The 22,513-nt window shown below is 43.3% G+C and overlaps 1 protein-coding gene across 2 annotated transcripts in view; it reads right to left on the bottom strand.

Moving 5' to 3' along the window:
• Positions 1–4,124, bottom strand: part of LOC118942834 (carboxypeptidase M-like) — a 76,794-nt gene extending 72,670 nt beyond the window's left edge. The window contains exons 1-2 of one of the 2 annotated variants that reach the window (XM_036956668.1): positions 3,860–4,124; positions 3,273–3,459 (exon numbers count right to left, since the gene is read on the bottom strand). In XM_036956668.1, coding sequence (XP_036812563.1) covers positions 3,273–3,435 — 163 coding nt within the window. In that variant the 5' untranslated portion in view covers positions 3,436–3,459; positions 3,860–4,124. The remainder of the gene's footprint in view (positions 1–3,272; positions 3,460–3,859) is intronic. The other variant, XM_036956667.1, reaches the window with a different exon arrangement.
• Positions 4,125–22,513: the final 18,389 nt, after the last annotated feature.

Genomic DNA, 22,513 nt, shown 5'->3' on the forward strand with positions numbered 1-22,513 from the left:
GGGGAAACCACGCAGCACTGGGGGAGGGGGGGAAAACCACGCAGCACTGGGGGAGGGGGGGAAACCACGCAGCACTGGGGGAGGGGGGGAAACCACGCAGCACTGGGGGAGGGGGGGGGGAAACCACACAGCACTGGGGGAGGGGGGGAAACCACGCAGCACTGGGGGAGGGGGGGAAACCACGCAGCACTGGGGGAGGGGGGGGAAACCACGCAGCACTGGGGGAGGGGGGGGGAAACCACGCAGCACTGGGGGAGGGGGGGGAAACCACGCAGCACTGGGGGAGGGGGGGGGAAACCACGCAGCACTGGGGGAGGGGGGGGAAACCACGCAGCACTGGGGGAGGGGGGGGAAACCACGCAGCACTGGGGGAGGGGGGGGAAACCACGCAGCACTGGGGGAGGGGGGGGGAAACCACGCAGCACTGGGGGAGGGGGGGGAAAACCACGCAGCACTGGGGGAGGGGGGGGAAAACCACGCAGCACTGGGGGAGGGGGGGGGGAAACCACGCAGCACTGGGGGAGGGGGGGGGAAACCACGCAGCACTGGGGGAGGGGGGGGGAAACCACGCAGCACTGGGGGAGGGGGGGAAAACCACGCAGCACTGGGGGAGGGGGGGAAAACCACGCAGCACTGGGGGAGGGGGGGAAAACCACACAGCACTGGGGGAGGGTGGGAAAACCACGCAGCACTGGGGGAGGAAACCACGCAGCACGGGGAGCAGGAGGACGAGGTAGGGCCGGCTGGTGGGAGGCTGGGAGCAGGAGGACGAGGTAGGGCCGGCTGGTGGGAGGCTGGGAGCAGGAGGACTAGGTAGGGCCGGCTGGTGGGAGGCTGGGAGCAGGAGGACGAGGTAGGGCTGGCTGGTGGGAGGCTGGGAGCAGGAGGACGAGGTAGGGCCGGCTGGTGTGAGGCTGGGAGCAGGAGGACTAGGTAGGGCCGGCTGGTGGGAGGCTGGGAGCAGGAGGACGAGGTAGGGCAGGCTGGTGGGAGGCTCAGAGCAGTGGTCAGGATGATATATTAATGGTCTGTTTAGGCTAGTCTTCACATCAGCCAGCTGCAGTCACTGGCTGGCAGGCAGGGACCCGGTTTACAAAGAGTCCTCTGATGAGAGGGGAAGATGGGTTCATAGGCTGAGACGGAATCAGTTACATCTGTATAACATGTAACGTCACAGCACAACACATTAGATCAACTGGAATGAAACCCTCACTCATGGTTGTACACAGAGCTGTGACTAACCCATTCCCCTAAATATTATATTACCCCCCCCCCCCCCCTCCCTACATTTTAATTATCACTAAAACAGCAAAGAATCATTTTGTGAACTGTAAAGAACCATTGAAGTGTTTAGAGTCATTATGGTTCCACATAAAAACCCATTAGCCTTCCTAAAGAACCCTTGAGGAACCCTCGTGTTTTAGCGTGTGGAGCACCTGGTTAAATTCTGCTTAGGAACATTTTATTTATTTTTTTACATCTCTAAAATGGTTAAACTAGTGAGAAATACACGTGAATATCGAACAAATCTGTGTTTGCTTCATTTACTATCATCACAGAAATAAGATATTTTTCCATTCCTAATTAAATGTATATTACGTGACTTCCCATGATGTTACCGGGTTACTACAAAACACAAGCTGCCATTAAGACCACATCGAAGTGAGAGGGGAAATTACACTAACTTTTTACCTCAGATTGGTTATAATAGTATAAAAGTTTATACTCAACACGATGACACAAGATCAATTGCTTTAAAAGAAAAACAGATCAATATCTTTGGTTTTGTACTGTTAATTCATACCAATACACGGTTTTGAAAGTCAAACTGTCACTGTTGATATCCTACGGCGGGTCGTGATTAATTGAAATGGAACTAACAGAAAAAGTTGTTTGTTCCATTTTCCGTGAAGGCAGCCTCCTGAAATCAACATCTGGCATTCCAAAATATACATAGAAGCCTCCTACTAACGCTCATCGAACCAACCACATATAGGTTATTCCAGGTTATTCCACGTTTCCAACCTGGTCTCAGAACATTTCGTATTATTCTGTTACGTAAAATATACATAGAAGCCTCCTACTAACTCTCATTTAACCAACCACGTATACGTTATTCCACGTTTCCAACCTGGTCTCAGAACATTTCGTATTATTCTGTTACGTAAAATATACATAGAAGCCTTCTACTAACGCTCATCTAACCAACCACGTATAGGTTATTCCATGTTTCCAACCTGGTCTCAGAACATTTCGTATTATTCTGTTACGTAAAATATACATAGAAGCCTCCTACTAACGCTCATCTAACCAACCACGTATACGTTATTCCACGTTTCCAACCTGGTCTCAGAACATTTCGTATTATTCTGTTACGTAAAATATACATAGAAGCCTTCTACTAACGCTCATCTAACCAACCATGTATACGTTATTCCACGTTTCCAACCTGGTCTCAGAACATTTCGTATTATTCCTGTTATGTAAATCTGAGATAGTCCATTTAGTATGATATGTTATGTTTCGTATGGTTACATAAGATAGATGGTTACTTAAAGCAAAAGAAGGTTGGATGGATGAGTGTATAACGGGTAACGTCTAGCAATCCAAACGTTGGGAGTTCAAATCTCATCACAGACAAGTTTTGCTAATTAGCATATTTCTAATTAGCAACATTTCCAAAATGTAGCTGACTTCTTCTGCTGGTTGTCCTCTAACCAGTGGTGTAAAAATATATCCAGTTGTGTCATGTGTTTTTGTGGTAGTTGCAACAGTTTCAACTCCCTAATCAATGAGTGACACTTGACAAAACAACAGGGTTTTTGGTGCATGTGCAGTTTATAAGGTACCCATAAAAAAAAAAAAAAATGTAAGTAATGTGATTACTATTGTTGCACATGTATGTGTAGAAAGTACATTTTATGTTTTCAGTATATCACAAACCGTTTATGCATATTGGTTATTGATTTGGACACTTGACATTGATCAACTGGAAGCAGCGACAGCATCATTTTCAGTATTTTACTTAATCTGGTAAAAACTGCTGAATGATTCCCCCAAAAATATGTGATTGATTTATTTTGATGATATACCAGAAGTCTCCAAAACGGGTGCCCTGCTTACAACAAAGAGCCCCCCAAAAAATCTTATCAAATTTGAAAATGTCCTAGGCTCTCTCTCACCTGGGACAAAATTTAGGCTCAACAGAGGTATATCAAAGGGTGAATTCCTATTTCCTATTTTACATTTCAAGACAACATATCCAGTCTTACCTTCAACAGACTTTCCAATACTGTGCAGGTGTGTGAAGTCGAAGGTGTTGTTAACGTCCCGCAGGTATCTCTCCACCTCCACGGTGTTGTGATAACGGAACTCCAAACTGACACCGGACGACACCAACTTCCCGAGGTATAGGCAGAGCGCAAAAAGAAACATCGTCTCGTACGGGACAGTGACAACCTAACCCACAAAAACGAAGTTTAAGAAAGAAAAAAAACGTTACGCCGATTTAAAATAAAATACAACACCGTCAAATATGAACCAAAAACTCACGAGGACATAGTAGCCACGCGCACAACTTGACACTGAAGTCAGCAATAACGTCAATGGACAGCGCCAGTGTGCAGTTAGTTACCTGGCGTTACGTTTCTCAATACACTAGGTTTAGCATTTTCTCTCAAATTATAGCCATCTAAATGACAACATGTTGCAAGCAATTCTTATTTTTTAGCCCGGAATAAAAACGTGCCTATAGAAGTGTAGACTAGGCTATCAATAAACATGGCTAAAATACATAAAAATATACTAAATTCACACAAAAAAAATTTTTATAGCCTATTCACATGACATTCTACATTACCTTATTACTAAATGTATATTTCCTGCAGCTCGCTGTGTGCGGACAACTTATTCTGTGAAGACGTCTCTTGAAGTCACACCGCTGTCACCCTCGCCCGTCCGACCGCATTCATAACAACTGTTTAAAGTTCCCAATCGCCTGAATGGTTCTTAGTCGACAGATCAACCCTCCCCCCGACCACATTACACCGTCGGGTCCCCTGCCTGCCTGCACACCGCCCTGTATGGCATTATCACTATATTCACACACGGCCAAGTTTTTATACAGTAGCCAGCAGAGGCGAGGCGGAGCTAAACAGTTCTCAACTCAACATGATCTCACGGTTTTACCATTTTGACGTTTATCCACATTTGTCCCAACGTACAATTTGGAAGTGACTCCAAATGCAAATTTGCAAAGTTGTCAAATTTTGAAGTTTTCAAATTTTGAAGTTAAGGTTAAGGTACGTTTTAAGGTTTGATAGGGTTTAAAATAGGGTTTAAAATATATATATATATATATATATATATATAAATTATATACAGTGCCTTGCGAAAGTATTCGGCCCCCTTGAACTTTGCGACCTTTTGCCACATTTCAGGCTTCAAACATAAAGATATAAAACTGTAGTTTTTTTGTGATTTGGATACAAAAAGATTTCAAAAATATTTACAAAAATATTCAGGTCTGGACTTTGACTTCCTCCAGAGTGATCATGGGCCTCTTGGCTGCATCTCTGATCAGTCTTCTCCTTGTATGAGCTGAAAGTTTAGAGGGACGGCCAGGTCTTGGTAGATTTGCAGTGGTCTGATACTCCTTCCATTTCAATATTATCGCTTGCACAGTGCTCCTTGGGATGTTTAAAGCTTGGGAAATCTTTTTGTATCCAAATCCGGCTTTAAACTTCTTCACAACAGTATCTCGGACCTGCCTGGTGTGTTCCTTGTTCTTCATGATGCTCTCTGCGCTTTTAACGGACCTCTGAGACTATCAGAGATCCTCACTGAACTTCTGGAGAGAGTTTGCTGCACTGAAAGTAAAGGGGCTGAATAATTTTTGCACGCCCAATTTTTTTCAGTTTTTGATTTGTTAAAAAAGTTTGAAATATCCAATAAATGTCGTTCCACTTCATGACTGTGTCCCACTTGTTGTTGATTCTTCACAAAAAAAATACAGTTTTATATCTTTATGTTTGAAGCCTGAAATGTGGCAAAAGGTCGCAAAGTTCAAGGGGGCCGAATACTTTTGCAAGGCACTGTATATATATATAAAACATTTTTATGTACATATAGTTATATATATACAAATAGTCTACCACTGCGAATAAGGTGCCATTTGGGAGACTAGAAGGTGGGATCCCTGTAGGCTTCACCTGCAGGTGTGTGATTTTGACACCACTACCTTTCTCTCCACGATAAGTTGCTGATCAACAGGCTACAGAACATGATTATCCAGATGACGTGCGCTTACTAAATAAATAAACACACCTCTACATTATCTAGCCTACAACTACAAAAGCTTTATAGGTTAATTCTAACAAATTCTAGCAGACTTCATTTTTTATATATTTTTTTTATCCTATATTTTTATTCAGAGACACCAGGCAGGTTACCGTTGACCCAGGTTTATTAGACAAAAGCAATGAGTAGGGTTACATGCACACAGTAATGTGATTATTGTGGATAGTCTGATTAATATAATAGTTTGATTTAAACCGTTTTCATGCTTTGAAAAAAATAACAACTCCCCTAATAATCTTGTTTCCATGGATACGTCTGAAATCAGGCTTCCCGATGGAACTCTGGTAAATGCAGAAAATGGCCAATCAAAATAGCCGTTCTACCACAACGACCATGTTATTTATGGGGAAGCGTATTTGTTTCTGAGTTCGGACGTATGACGTTTGTATGTGAAAACTACTTCTACTTTGCATACTTTTTGCATAATTTTTCTAAAGATTGACAACAACAACAAAAAATTATCCATTTGACAGGAGGGGATTTTTTCTTTGGTCAAACTTTCTTTATTGCAACAAATGATGATGGAAACTGTGTTTTTCTAAAAAAAAAAAAAAAGATGATTGCCGAATAATTTTAAAGATAGTGGGCACTATAATGCTCCACTACACATTTCATACTAAATGCCTACATCTTGCAATATACAAGTTTTCAACTATAACAATAATGTTTATTTGCAGAACACGGATTGTCCTGACTTTCAAGAATACCTGAATTGCTTCGATCTGCTTTTCTGATTGGCTGGAAAGTTTTCGCCGTTCCACTTATTTCAGATCTATAAGTGTCCAAGTTTCACCATGGCGACCACGGAACTTGGCGACACGTGGGCACATGAGAATTATTAGAGTATGGCAAATACTTGTCAATTATTGCATTCTATCAATGCTGGGATTTCGCGGGCTACCTTAGACATGAAACAGGGGTTGGAGGACATACAGGCTGTCGCCAATTTATGAATGCACAATTTGTCTAAATGCATTTTGGAAACACTTTAACCATTACATTTTTTACTCTGAACTGTTGGTTTTTAAGAAAAAGGTATTTTTTTTTAGGTGTGATGTCATTACTTCCTGTTTTCATCGACAAGGTAGTTCAATGGTGTGTGTATGTATGTATGTACATGTACTTACCTGGAGTGCCTGAGGGTGGCGCTGTTTACTAATTACTTTATGTGATCACCTGTACTTGCACTTGACCCATGACATCTGATAAACGTGGTTCTTCTACCCGCATTCCTGCCTCAGCAGGCTTATTATATTACATGGTGTCATATGTTAAAAAGTTATACAAGGACAGCTCAACATTACGAAACATGGAACAAATGAGACCACCAACTACTCTGAATCTAGAGGGAAATCTATCCCAAATGAGACCACCAACTACTCTGAATCTAGAGGGAAATCTATCCCAAATGAGACCACCAACTACTCTGAACCTAGAGGGAAATATATCCCAAATGAGACCACCAACTACTCTGAACCTAGAGGGAAATATATCCCAAATGAGACCACCAACTACTCTAAACCTAGAGGGAAATCTAGCCCAAATGAGACCACCAACTACTCTGAACCTAGAGGGAAATATATCCCAAATGAGACCACCAACTACTCTGAACCTAGAGGGAAATATATCCCAAATGAGACCACCAACTACTCTGAACCTAGAGGGAAATATATCCCAAATGAGACCACCAACTACTCTAAACCTAGAGGGAAATCTAGCCCAAATGAGACCACCAACTACTCTGAACCTAGAGGGAAATCTATCCCAAATGAGACCACCAACTACTCTGAACCTAGAGGGAAGTCTATCCCAAATGAGACCACCAACTACTCTGAACCTAGAGGGAAATCTATCCCAAATGAGACCACCAACTACTCTGAACCTAGAGGGAAATCTATCCCAAATGAGACCACCAACTACTCTGGACCTAGAGGGAAATCTATCCCAAATGAGACCACCAACTACTCTGAATCTAGAGGGAAATATATCCCAAATGAGACCACCAACTAATCTGAACCTAGAGGGAAATCTAGTCCAACTGAGACCACCAACTACTCTGAACCTAGAGGGAAATCTATCCCAAATGAGACCACCAACTACTCTGAACCTAGAGGGAAATCTATCCCAAATGAGACCACCAACTACTCTGAACCTAGAGGGAAGTCTATCCCAAATGAGACCACCAACTACTCTGAACCTAGAGGGAAATCTATCCCAAATGAGACCACCAACTACTCTGAACCTAGAGGGAAATCTATCCCAAATGAGGCCACCAACTACTCTGAACCTAGAGGGAAATCTATCCCAAATGAGACCACCAACTACTCTGGACCTAGAGGGAAATCTATCCCAAATGAGACCACCAACTACTCTGAATCTAGAGGGAAATATATCCCAAATGAGACCACCAACTACTCTGAACCTAGAGGGAAATCTAGTCCAACTGAGACCACCAACTACTCTGAACCTAGAGGGAAATCTATCCCAAATGAGACCACCAACTACTCTGAACCTAGAGGGAAATCTATCCCAAATGAGACCACCAACTACTCTGAACCTAAAGGGAAGTCTATCCCAAATGAGACCACCAACTACTCTGAACCTAGAGGGAAATCTATCCCAAATGAGACCACCAACTACTCTGAACCTAGAGGGAAATCTATCCCAAATGAGGCCACCAACTACTCTGAACCTAGAGGGAAATCTATCCCAAATGAGACCACCAACTACTCTGAACCTAGAGGGAAATCTAGCTGAAATGAGACCACCAACTACTCTGAACCTAGAGGGAAATCTATCCCAAATGAGACCACCAACTACTCTGAACCTAGAGGGAAATCTTTTCCAAACGAGACCACCAACTACTCTGAACCTAGAGGGAAATCTTTTCCAAACGAGACCACCAACTACTCTGAACCTAGAGGGAAATGCAGCCCAAATGAGACCACCAACTACTCGGAATCTAGAGGGAAATGCAGCCCAAATGAGACCACCAACTACTCGGAATCTAGAGGGAAATGCAGCCCAAATGAGACCACCAACTACTCGGAATCTAGAGGGAAATGCAGCCCAAATGAGACCACCAACTACTCTGAACCTAGAGGGAATTCTAGCTGAAAATCGGAGAGTGTGGATCCAGAAATTCAACCTTTATACCATCAGCCAGTGGCATCTCAGAGAAATCCGGAAAAAAGTGAAATGTGCCACGTAGCCAGAGATGATTTAATCAAGGTATTCAATACTTTTGACTTGGATGGATTAAAAAAAAATGTTTTCCTGAACTTACTCTGAGCCAAGAAACAAATCTGATGCGCCTGAGACATATCTTTTTTTTAGGAGAGTGTAAGAACAATGGATGATTATGTGGTTTAAAACATAAAGCAAAAGACTGAGTTTCAACAACCTACAGAGTCATTGACAAAGGGACAGAATTCTATGTGAGGCAGATTACTCAGAGAACCAGATCTCCTGCTAAGCTATGATGAAGTCGAGGTGCCCGTTGACAAGGTGCATAAAGCAAGAGACAACACAGAAATGGTAAAAAAAAAAGACAAAGACCTTGCAACAAACTAGTAAAAGAAAGGTCATAGGGAGAATGCTCACGTTGTGGGTACAAACACAAATCAACAACAGTGTCCAGCATACGGAAAAAGCATGGCACAGGAAAAAAAATCATTATGCCAAAATGTGCTCCTCACACACGGACAGAAAACCAGAGGGTTCACGGCTTTGACAGGGAGAGGACAGCAGGAAATGGGGACATTGGGACAAATGTAGTGAAACAGAGTGAAGGTAAAGTGTGCAGCTCAGCTAGTCAATGAGAAAAAAAACACTGAGAAAGAGCAGTGGACAGAAACACTGAAAATAAACAACCAGAAACTTCCTGTTAAGCTGGATACAGGAGTTGAGCGTTTTGTCCTTGAGAGACTTGAAAACGCTGAAAGTGAAAGTGAGTGTCGATTCCATGCAAAAAAATCCAACCGAAAACTAGTGACGTATTCTGGCCACCAGATGGCCACCAAAGGGCAAAATAAAACGCTCAAACGTCGATACAAAGAGAAAGTGGTTTTGAACTGGAATTTCAAGTGATAGAACAAGATGCACCAGTAGAGACTCGGAAGAAACGGGATTAACAGAGAGAATATTCTAGCTTGAACAAAAGACAGAGACGGACATTTTGAATATGAAGATATGAACCTGGACGTGCTCCAGGAGTTCATCATATACAAACAGATCCAGAAGTCACACCAGCGGTTCGTTCACCCATGAAATGTGCCTGTAGCACTAAAAAGGAATAAAAAAAACTGTGGGAAAAGGGAACTGAACCGCAATGACAAACATGGATGTTGTCGTCAGGCAGATTGAGCTTCCTGAATGGGTAAACAACTTGGTGACAATCAGGAAGCTAAACATTTAAAAAAAATACGGATATGTATGGGAACCACCGGATCTAAACAAAGGCATCAAGAAAGAACATGATCCTTTACGTACCATTGAAGAGGTTGTTGCTGAAATGCCTAACGCTAAAGGTATTTCAAGTCATTGATGCAAACCAAGGATACTGTCAAATCCAACTGGATGAAGAGAGCTCTCGACTCTGCACTTTCAATACGCCGTTTGGGAGGTATTCTTTCAAGAGACTGCGGTTCGGGAATCGTGTCCCGCTCCAGAGGTGTTCCAGAGGTGCTCCAGAGGTGTTCCAGAGGTGTTCCAGAGGTGCTCCAGAGGTGTTCCAGAGGTGTTCCAGAGGTGTTCCAGAGGTGTTCCAGAGGTGTTCCAGAGGTGATCCAGAGGTGTTCCAGAGGTGTTCCAGAGGTGATCCAGAGGTGCTCCAGAGGTGCTCCAGAGGTGCTCCAGAGGTGATCCAGAGGTGTTCCAGAGGTGTTCCAGAGGTGCTCCAGAGGTGCTCCAGAGGTGTTCCAGAGGTGTTCCAGAGGTGTTCCAGAGGTGTTCCAGATGTGTTCCAGAGGTGCCTCGACGCAGCATTTGGAAGGTCTGGAAGGTGCTGTGAACATCATGGATGACATTCTTGTCAGGGGTGATGACACAGATCAGCACGACCGGAGACTGAGACAGATACTAGTCAGACTGAGAAGCATCAACTTCAAACTGAATAAGAACAAGTGCAAAATCAGAATGACAGAAATTCTCTACATTGGACATGTGTTAGGCAAAGAAGGCCTGAAACCAGACTCCCAGAAGGTCCCGAGAAATACAAGCCAGAGGACAAAGCGCTTCAGAGGTTCATGGGAATGTTGCAGTATCTCTCAGATGATTGGTCAGCCAATCGCAGTATCTCTCAGATGTCAGCACACCACTGACACAACTGCCCTAGAAAGAGACATTCAGTGGCACTGGGAGTCTGCACAGGAACAGAGCTTCAGAAACTTGAAAACACTCATCAGCAATGTGCCAGTGTTAAAGTACTACGATATGAAGAAGAAAAGAAACACTGACACTCTCTGTGGATGCAAGCTCAGAAGGCTTGGGAGCTGTGATCCTGCAAGATGGTCAGCCAATCGCATACGAGTCAAGATCCCTCACAGACTGTCGAAAGAGACACGCTCAAATGGAAAAAGATCTACTCTAGCGATAGTGTTTGGCTGCCAGAGGTTTCATCAGTACCTGTCTGGAAACCAGATCCAGGTGGAGTCAGACCACAAACCCTTGGAAACAATCGTCAAGAAGTCGCTCCAGAAGGCACCAGCCTGACTGCACAGAATGCTGATGAGACTACAGAGATACAGTCTATATGTGACATACAAACCAAGAAACCGAGATGCAGATCGCTGACGAGACTACAGAGATACAGTCTATATGTGACATACAAACCAAGAAACCGAGATGCAGATCGCTGACGAGACTACAGAGATACAGTCTATATGTGACATACAAACCAAGAAACCGAGATGCAGATCGCTGACGAGACTACAGAGATACAGTCTATATGTGACATACAAACCAAGAAACCGAGATGCAGAACGCTGATGTTGGATGGTGAGCTGGATGTAAACTACATCGCTCATCAACTTCCTGTTTCAGAAGAGTAACTGCAGCAATTCAAAAACAGCAAACAGAAGAAGATGAAGAGTTAAAAACTGGTCACAGTTGGATGGCGAGACACGAGAGGGAACGTTGCAAAGAAAATACAGCACTTACTGGACCTGCTGGGAGGACCTGACAAACCCAGATGGACTGCTGTTCAAAAGTTCAAAACGTCCTCGTTCCTCGGGTAATGAGAGAAGAAATAATGAAGCACACATGGGAATCGTAAAAAATGTAAAGAACAAGCAAGGGATGTTCTGTTCTGGCCAGGCAAGGCTAAACAGATCGAAGATGTTGTAACAAAATGTGCCGTCTGCAACTCACACAAAAAACAACAATCAAAGAGAACCGCTCATATCTCATCCAGTCCCGGAGAGAGTTTGAGCCAAAGTTGGAGTGGACCTCTTCCATTACAGCGACACAGAATATATACTACTCACAAATACCCAGAAATCTCCAAGCTCAGTGGAACAACAAGCAAACACATCATTACAGCACTAAAGTCGAACTCAGCGAGGCTTTAGAGGGGGGACCGACGTGTTGTGCTCCGACAATGGAAGACAGTTGGTGAGTCAAGAGATCTCTACCAGCTGGGAGTTCAAACATGTCACGTCGAGCCCTAGATTTCCACAGTCAAACGGCTAAGCTGAGAGTGCAGTCTCCTTCACACTGGTCTACTGGTCTAGCCTGAAACCCAGACTGAACATCACTCTGTTCTCCTTCACACTGCTCTACTGGTCTAGTCTGAAACCCAGACTGAACATCACTCTGTTCTCCTTCACACTGCTCTACTGGTCTAGCCTGAAACCTAGACTGAACATCACTCTGTTCTCCTTCACACTGCTCTACTGGTCTAGTCTGAAACCCAGACTGAACATCACTCTGTTCTCCTTCACACTGCTCTAATGGTCTAGCCTGAAACCCAGACTGAACATCACTCTGTTCTCCTTCACACTGATCTACTGGTCTAGCTTGAACATCACTCTGTTCCCCTTCACACTGCTCTACTGATCTAACCTGAACATCACTCTGTTCTCCTTCACACTGCTCTACTGGTCTAGCCTGAAACCCAGACTGAACATCACTCTGTTCCCCTTCACACTGCTCTACTGGTCTAGTCTGAAACCCAGACTGAACATCGCTCTGTTCTCCTTCACACTGCTCTACTGGTCTAGCCTGAAACCCAGACTGAACATCACTCTGTTCCCCTTCACACTGATCTACTGGTCTAGCTTGAACATCACTCTGTTCTCCTTCACACTGCTCTACTGGTCTAGCCTGAAACCCAGACTGAACATCACTCTGTTCTCCTTCACACTGTTCTACTGGTCTAGCCTGAAACCCAGACTGAACATCACTCTGTTCTCCTTCACACTGATCTACTGGTCTAGCCTGAAACCCAGACTGAACATCACTCTGTTCTCCTTCACACTGCTCTACTGGTCTAGTCTGAAACCCAGACTGAATATCACTCTGTTCTCCTTCACACTGATCTACTGGTCTAGTCTGAACATCACTATGTTCCCCTTCATACTGCTCTACTGGTCTAGTCTGAAACCCAGACTGAACATCACTCTGTTCTCCTTCACACTGATCTACTGGTCTAGTCTGAACATCACTCTGTTCCCCTTCATACTGTTCTACTGGTCTAGCCTGAAACCCAGACTGAACATCACTCTGTTCCCCTTCACACTGCTCTACTGGTCTAGCCTGAAACCCAGACTAAACATCACTCTGTTCTCCTTCACACTGGTCTAGCCTGAAACCCAGACTGAACATCACTCTGTTCTCCTTCACACTGCTCTACTGGTCTAGTCTGAAACCCAGACTGAACATCACTCTGTTCTCCTTCACACTGCTCTACTGGTCTAGCCTGAAACCCAGACTGAACATCACTCTGTTCCCCTTCACACTGATCTACTGGTCTAGTCTGAAACCCAGACTGAACATCACTCTGTTCTCCTTCACACTGCTCTACTGGTCTAGCCTGAAACCCAGACTGAACATCACTCTGTTCCCCTTCACACTGATCTACTGGTCTAGCCTGAAACCCAGTCTGAACATCACTCTGTTCCCCTTCACACTGATCTACTGGTCTAGCCTGAAACCCAGACTGAACATCACTATGTTCCCCTTCACACTGTTCTACTGGTCTAGCCTGAAACCCACTATATAATCCACTACTTTTGAACAGAGTCCTATGGGACTATATAATCCACTACTTTTGACCAGAGCCCTATGGGACTATATAATCCACTACTTTTGACCAGAGCCCTATGGGACTATATAATCCACTACTTTTAACCAGAGCCCTATCGGACTATATAATCCACTACTTTTGACCAGAGCCCTATGGGACTATATAATCCTATAATCCACTACTTTTGACCAGAGCCCTATGGGACTATATAATCCACTACTTTTGACTAGAGTCCTATGGGACTATATAATCCTATAATCCACTACTTTTGACCAGAGCCCTATGGGACTATATAATCCACTACTTTTGACCAGAGCCCTATCGGACTATATAATCCACTACTTTTGACCAGAGTCCTATGGGACTATATAATCCTATAATCCACTACTTTTGACCAGAGCCCTATGGGACTATATAATCCTATAATCCACTACTTTGACCAGAGTCATATGGAACTATATAATCCACTACTTTTAACCAGAGTCCTCTGGAACTATATTTAATCCACTACTTTTGACCAGAGACATTTGGGCCACGGTCACATGCAGTTCTTCCATGGCTGATGGTCCCAGTCCCACAGGTCTCTGTGTGACAGGTGTCTGAAGGTCGAAGGATATGATATGTCTTGTCCTACTGACGACGATTGATGATGACGACGGTGTCAAAAGTCTGTCTGAGGGGCCAGAGAGACGTCAACTGTGTCATAAGGCTGCCTGAGGGGCCAGAGAGACGTCAACAGTGTCGTAAGGCTGTCTGAGGGGCCAGAGAGACGTCAACTGTGTCATAAGGCTGTCTGAGAGGCCAGAGAGACGTCAACAGTGTCATAAGTCTGCCTGAGGGGCCAGAGAGACGTCAACTGTGTCATAAGGCTGTCTGAGTGGCCAGAGAGACGTCAACGATGTCATAAGGCTGTCTGAGGGGCCAGAGAGACGTCAACGATGTCATAAGGCTGTCTGAGTGGCCAGAGAGACGTCAACGATGTCATAAGGCTGTCTGAGGGGCCAGAGAGACGTCAACGATGTCATAAGGCTGTCTGAGAGGCCAGAGAGACGTCAACTGTGTCATAAGGCTGTATGAGTGGCCAGAGAGACGTCAACGATGTCATAAGGCTGTCTGAGGGGCAAGAGAGACGTCAACGATGTCATAAGGCTGTCTGAGTGGCCAGAGAGACGTCAACGATGTCATAAGGCTGTCTGAGGGGCCAGAGAGACGTCAACGATGTCATAAGGCTGTCTGAGTGGCCAGAGAGACGTCAACGATGTCATAAGGCTGTCTGAGGGGCCAGAGAGACGTCAACGATGTCATAAGGCTGTCTGAGTGGCCAGAGAGACGTCAACAATGTCATAAGGCTGTCTGAGTGGCCAGAGAGACGTCAACGATGTCATAAGGCTGTCTGAGGGGCCAGAGAGACGTCAACGATGTCATAAGGCTGTCTGAGTGGCCAGAGAGACGTCAACGATGTCATAAGGCTGTCTGAGTGGCCAGAGCGACGTCAACGATGTCATAAGGCTGTCTGAGTGGCCAGAGAGACGTCAACGATGTCATAAGGCTGTCTGAGTGGCCAGAGAGACGTCAACGATGTCATAAGGCTGTCTGAGTGGCCAGAGAGACGTCAACGATGTCATAAGGCTGTCTGAGGGGCCAGAGAGACGTCAACGATGTCATAAGGCTGTCTGAGTGGCCAGAGAGACGTCAACGATGTCATAAGGCTGTCTGAGGGGCCAGAGAGACGTCAACGATGTCATAAGGCTGTCTGAGTGGCCAGAGAGACGTCAACGATGTCATAAGGCTGTCTGAGTGGCCAGAGAGACGTCAACGATGTCATAAGGCTGTCTGAGTGGCCAGAGAGACGTCAACGATGTCATAAGGCTGTCTGAGGGGCCAGAGAGACGTCAACGATGTCATAAGGCTGTCTGAGGGGCCAGAGAGACGTCAACAATGTCATAAGGCTGTCTGAGTGGCCAGAGAGACGTCAACGATGTCATAAGGCTGTCTGAGTGGCCAGAGAGACGTCAACGATGTCATATTTTTACATTTACATGTACACATTTACATATTATCCACCTCACACACACGGTTATGGGCTTAAAGAAGAAGAAGACACCTGTACCTATAAATTGTGTTTCTTTAAGAAGATGTGCCTGACTGACCTCGACTGTTTCCTCACGTTATTCTCCATGTGGTTATCCCATGGTTGTTGGTTATTAACCAGGAAACGATACAAGGACTGAAGCAGTAGCCTCCGTACTCAACTACAGATTTAAATAACTGGTGTTTCTTTAAGAAGACGTACCTGACTGACCCTGACTGTTTCCTCACGTTATTCTCCATGTGGTTATCCCATGGTTGTTGGTTATTAACCAGGAAACGATACAAGGACTGAAGCAGTAGCCTCCGTACTCAACTACAGATTTAAATAACTGGTGTTTCTTTAAGAAGACGTACCTGACTGACCCTGACTGTTTCCTCACGTTATTCTCCATGTGGTTATCCCATGGTTGTTGGTTATTAACCAGGAAACGATACAAGGACTGAAGCAGTAGCCTCCGTACTCAACTACAGATTTAAATAACTGGTGTTTCTTTAAGAAGACGTACCTGACTGACCCTGACTGTTTCCTCACGTTATTCTCCATGTGGTTATCCCATGGTTGTTGGTTATTAACCAGGAAACGATACAAGGACTGAAGCAGTAGCCTCCGTACTCAACTACAGATTTAAATAACTGGTGTTTCTTTAAGAAGACGTACCTGACTGACCCTGACTGTTTCCTCACGTTATTCTCCATGTGGTTATCCCATGGTTGTTGGTTATTAACCAGGAAACGATACAAGGACTGAAGCAGTAGCCTCCGTGCTCAACTACAGATTTAAATAACTGGTGTTTCTTTAAGAAGACGTACCTGACTGACCCTGACTGTTTCCTCACGTTATTCTCCATGTGGTTATCCCATGGTTGTTGGTTATTAAATAACTGGTGTTTCTTTGAAAAGATGTGCCTGGCTGACATTACAACTACGTTAAGGGGAAAGGATACACAGACACAGAGGCTGATTATCTTTCTGTACATCTCTTTATTTACAATGCCCGGCTGACATACTGTCCTGTGTTTGTGTTAACCATGGCAGCCGGACATTGTAAGTAAAGACATGTGTCTGTCTGCCATATTGTCCTGTGTTTGTGTTAACCATGGCAACCGGACATTGTAAGTAAAGAGATGTGTCTGTCTGCCATATTGTCCTGTGTTTGTGTTAACCATGGCAGCCGGACACTGTAAGTAAAGAGATGTGTCTGTCTGCCATACTGTCCTGTGTTTGTGTTAACCATGGCAGCCGGACATTGTAAATAAAGAGATGTGTCTGTCTGCCATACTGTCCTGCGTTTGTGTTAACCATGGCAACCGGACATTGTAAATAAAGAGATGTGTCTGTCTGCCATACTGTCCTGCGTTTGTGTTAACCATGGCAACCGGACATTGTAAATAAAGAGATGTGTCTGTCTGCCATACTGTCCTGCTGTTTGTGTTAACCATGGCAGCCGGACATTGTAAATAAAGAGATGTGTCTGCCATACTGTCCTGTGTTTGTGTTAACCATGGCAGCCGGACATTGTAAATAAAGAGATGTGTCTGTCTGCCATACTGTCCTGTGTTTGTGTTAACCATGGCAGCCGGACATTGTAAATAAAGAGATGTGTCTGTCTGCCATACTGTCCTGTGTTTGTGTTAACCATGGCAGCCGGACATTGTAAATAAAGAGATGTGTCTGTCTGCCATACTGTCCTGTGTTTGTGTTAACCATGGCAGCCGGACATTGTAAATAAAGAGATGTGTCTGTCTGCCATACTGTCCTGTGTTTGTGTTAACCATGGCAGCCGGACATTGTAAATAAAGAGATGTGTCTGTCTGCCATACTGTCCTGTGTTTGTGTTAACCATGGCAACCGCACATTGTAAATAAAGAGATGTGCCTGTCTGCCATACTGTCCTGTGTTTGTGTTAACCATGGCAACCGGGCATTGTAAATAAAGAGATGTGGCTGTCTGCCATACTGTCCTGTGTTTGTGTTAACCAAGGCAACCGGACATTGTAAATAAAGAGATGTGTCTGTCTGCCATACTGTCCTGTGTTTGTGTTAACCATGGCAACCGGACATTGTAAATAAAGAGATGCGTCTGTCTGCCATACTGTCCTGTGTTAGTGTTAACCAAGGCAGCCGGACACTGTAAATAAAGAGATGTGTCAGCCAGGGTCATTTTTTAAAGAAACACCATTTATTTAAATCTCTAGTTGAGTAAAAGAAGTCGTTTTCTTCTGGTCACAATTATAACCCATAAAATTGCGGTGAACAGCGCCACACTGAGGCCGAAAACTGAATGTTCTATTCTCAGCCAGGCCCATCTTTCCAAAGAAAACACAAGAGGTCAACAAATTATATCTGGGAAGGCATGTGACTGAAATTTTGCAGGTGGGGAGAGACCGAGTTGAGGAGGAGGCTTGAGCGCTAGGAAATGTTTATGACATACATTATCTGAAAAAGGATTCATATACAGGGCATTCGGGAAGTATTCAGACCACTTGACTTTTTCCACTTTTTGTTACGTTACAGCCTTGTTTAAAAATTGATTACAAAAATCATCAACAATTGACACAAAATACCTCATGATGACAAAGCAAAAACAAGTAAAAAATATATATATATAAATAAACTGAAACATCACATTTACATAAGTATTCAGACCCTTTACTCAGTACTTTGTTGAAGCACCTTTGGCAGCGCTTACAACATCGAGTCTTCTTGGGTTTGACGCTACAAGCTTGGTACACCTGTATTTGGGGAGTTTCTCCCATTCTTCTCTGCAGATCCTCTCAAGCTCTGTCAGGTTGAATGGGGAGCTGCACAGCTATTTTCAGGTCTCTCCAGAGATGTTAGATCGGGTTGAAGTCTGGGCTCTGACTGGGCCACTCAAGGACATTCAGAGACTTGTCCCAAAGCCACTCCTGCGTTGTCTTGTCTGTGTGCTTAGGGTCGTTGTCCTGTTGGAAGGTGAACCTTCACCCCAGTTTGAGGTCCTGAGCTCTCTGGAGCAGGTTTTCATCAAGATTCTCTCTGTACTTTGCTCCGTTCATCTTTGCCTCGATTCTGACTAGTCTCCGAAGCCCTACTGCTGAAAAACATCCCCACAGCATGATGCTGCCACCACCATGCTTCACCGTAGAGATGGTGCCAGGTTTCCTACAGATGTGACGCTTGGTATTCAGTCCAAAGAGTTCAATCGTGGTTTCATCAGACAAGATAATCTTGTTTCTCATGGTCTTAGAGTCCTTTAGGTGCCTTTTGGCAAACTCCAAGCAGGCTGTCATGTGCCTTTTACTGAGGAGTGGCATCCGTCTGGCCACTCTACCATAAGGGCCTGATTGGTGGAGTGCTGTAGAGATGGTTGTCCTTCTGGAAGGTTCTCCCATCTCCACAGAGGAACTCTGGAGCTCTGTCAGAGTGACCATCTGGTTCTTGGTCACCTCCCTGACCATGTCCCTTTCCCCCCATTTGCTCAGCTTGGCCGGGTGGCCAGCTCTAGAAAGAGTCATGGTGGTTTGAAACTTCTTCCTTTGAAGAATTATGGAGGTTTTTTGTTTTAATACATTTGTAAAAATGTCTAAAAAAAAACAGTTTTTGTCAATGTGGGGTATTGTGTGTAAATTGGTGAGGGGGGAAAACAATTTGTGATGTAACAACATGTGTAAAAAGTCAAGGGGTCTAAATACTTTCCAAATGCACTGAGAAATAAAACACGTTTCAACCCATACGATCTAGTACACAATAAACACTTCAACCCATACGATCTAGTCCACAATAAACACTTCAACCCTTATGATCTAGTACACAATAAACACTTCAACCCTTATGATCTAGTCCACAATAAACACTTCAACCCTTATGATCTAGTCCACAATAAACACTTCAACCCATATGATCTAGTCCACAATAAACACACTTCAACCCTTATGATCTAGTCCACAACAAACACTTCAACCCATATGATCTAGTCCACAATAAACACTTCAACCCATATGATCTAGTCCACAATAAACACTTCAACCCATATGATCTAGTCCACAATAAACACTTCAACCCATATGATCTAGTCCACAATAAACACTTCAACCCATATGATCTAGTACACAATAAACACTTCAACCCATATGATCTAGTCCACAATAAACACTTCAACCCATATGATCTAGTCCACAATAAACACTTCAACCCATATGATCTAGTACACAATAAACACTTCAACCCTTATGATCTAGTACACAATAAACACTTCAACCCATATGATCTAGTACACAATAAACACTTCAACCCTTATGATCTAGTACACAATAAACACTTCAACCCTTATGATCTAGTCCACAATAAACACTTCAACCCATATGATCTAGTCCACAATAAACACTTCAACCCATATGATCTAGTCCACAATAAACACACTTCAACCCTTATGATCTAGTCCACAATAAACACTTCAACCCATATGATCTAGTCCACAATAAACACTTCAACCCATATGATCTAGTCCACAATAAACACTTCAACCCATATGATCTAGTCCACAATAAACACACTTCAACCCTTATGATCTAGTCCACAATAAACACTTCAACCCATATGATCTAGTCCACAATAAACACTTCAACCCATATGATCTAGTCCACAATAAACACTTCAACCCATATGATCTAGTCCACAATAAACACTTCAACCCATATGATCTAGTCCACAATAAACACTTCAACCCTTATGATCTAGTACACAATAAACACTTCAACCCATATGATCTAGTACACAATAAACACTTCAACCCTTATGATCTAGTCCACAATAAACACTTCAACCCATATGATCTAGTCCACAATAAACACTTCAACCCTTATGATCTAGTACACAATAAACACTTCAACCCTTATGATCTAGTACACAATAAACACTTCAACCCATATGATCTAGTCCACAATAAACACTTCAACCCATATGATCTAGTCCACAATAAACACTTCAACCCATATGATCTAGTCCACAATAAACACTTCAACCCATATGATCTAGTACACAATAAACACTTCAACCCATATGATCTAGTACACAATAAACACTTCAACCCTTATGATCTAGTCCACAATAAACACTTCAACCCATATGATCTAGTACACAATAAACACTTCAACCCATATGATCTAGTACACAATAAACACTTCAACCCATATGATCTAGTACACAATAAACACTTCAACCCTTATGATCTAGTCCACAATAAACACTTCAACCCTTATGATCTAGTCCACAATAAACACTTCAACCCTTATGATCTAGTCCACAATAAACACTTCAACCCTTATGATCTAGTCCACAATAAACACTTCAACCCATATGATCTAGTCCACAATAAACACTTCAACCCATATGATCTAGTCCACAATAAACACTTCAACCCATATGATCTAGTACACAATAAACACTTCAACCCATATGATCTAGTCCACAATAAACACACTTCAACCCTTATGATCTAGTCCACAATAAACACTTCAACCCATATGATCTAGTCCACAATAAACACTTCAACCCATATGATCTAGTCCACAATAAACACACTTCAACCCTTATGATCTAGTCCACAATAAACACTTCAACCCTTATGATCTAGTCCACAATAAACACTTCAACCCTTATGATCTAGTCCACAATAAACACTTCAACCCTTATGATCTAGTCCACAATAAACACTTCAACCCTTATGATCTAGTCCACAATAAACACTTCAACCCTTATGATCTAGTACACAATAAACACTTCAACCCTTATGATCTAGTACACAATAAACACTTCAACCCTTATGATCTAGTCCACAATAAACACTTCAACCCTTATGATCTAGTACACAATAAACACTTCAACCCATATGATCTAGTCCACAATAAACACTTCAACCCTTATGATCTAGTACACAATAAACACTTCAACCCTTATGATCTAGTCCACAATAAACACTTCAACCCTTATGATCTAGTACACAATAAACACTTCAACCCTTATGATCTAGTCCACAATAAACACACTTCAACCCTTATGATCTAGTCCACAATAAACACTTCAACCCTTATGATCTAGTCCACAATAAACACACTTCAACCCTTATGATCTAGTCCACAATAAACACTTCAACCCTTATGATCTAGTCCACAATAAACACTTCAACCCTTATGATCTAGTCCACAATAAACACTTCAACCCTTATGATCTAGTCCACAATAAACACTTCAACCCTTATGATCTAGTCCACAATAAACACTTCAACCCTTATGATCTAGTCCACAATAAACACTTCAACCCTTATGATCTAGTCCACAATAAACACTTCAACCCATATGATCTAGTCCACAATAAACACTTCAACCCATATGATCTAGTCCACAATAAACACTTCAACCCTTATGATCTAGTCCACAATAAACACTTCAACCCTTATGATCTAGTCCACAATAAACACTTCAACCCTTATGATCTAGTCCACAATAAACACTTCAACCCTTATGATCTAGTCCACAATAAACACTTCAACCCTTATGATCTAGTCCACAATAAACACTTCAACCCTTATGATCTAGTCCACAATAAACACTTCAACCCATATGATCTAGTCCACAATAAACACTTCAACCCTTATGATCTAGTCCACAATAAACACTTCAACCCATATGATCTAGTCCACAATAAACACACTTCAACCCTTATGATCTAGTCCACAATAAACACTTCAACCCTTATGATCTAGTCCACAATAAACACTTCAACCCTTATGATCTAGTCCACAATAAACACTTCAACCCTTATGATCTAGTCCACAATAAACACT

This window comes from Oncorhynchus mykiss, chromosome 21 (assembly GCF_013265735.2).
Source record: "Oncorhynchus mykiss isolate Arlee chromosome 21, USDA_OmykA_1.1, whole genome shotgun sequence".
In the NCBI taxonomy this organism is placed as follows: Eukaryota; Metazoa; Chordata; class Actinopteri; order Salmoniformes; family Salmonidae; genus Oncorhynchus; species Oncorhynchus mykiss.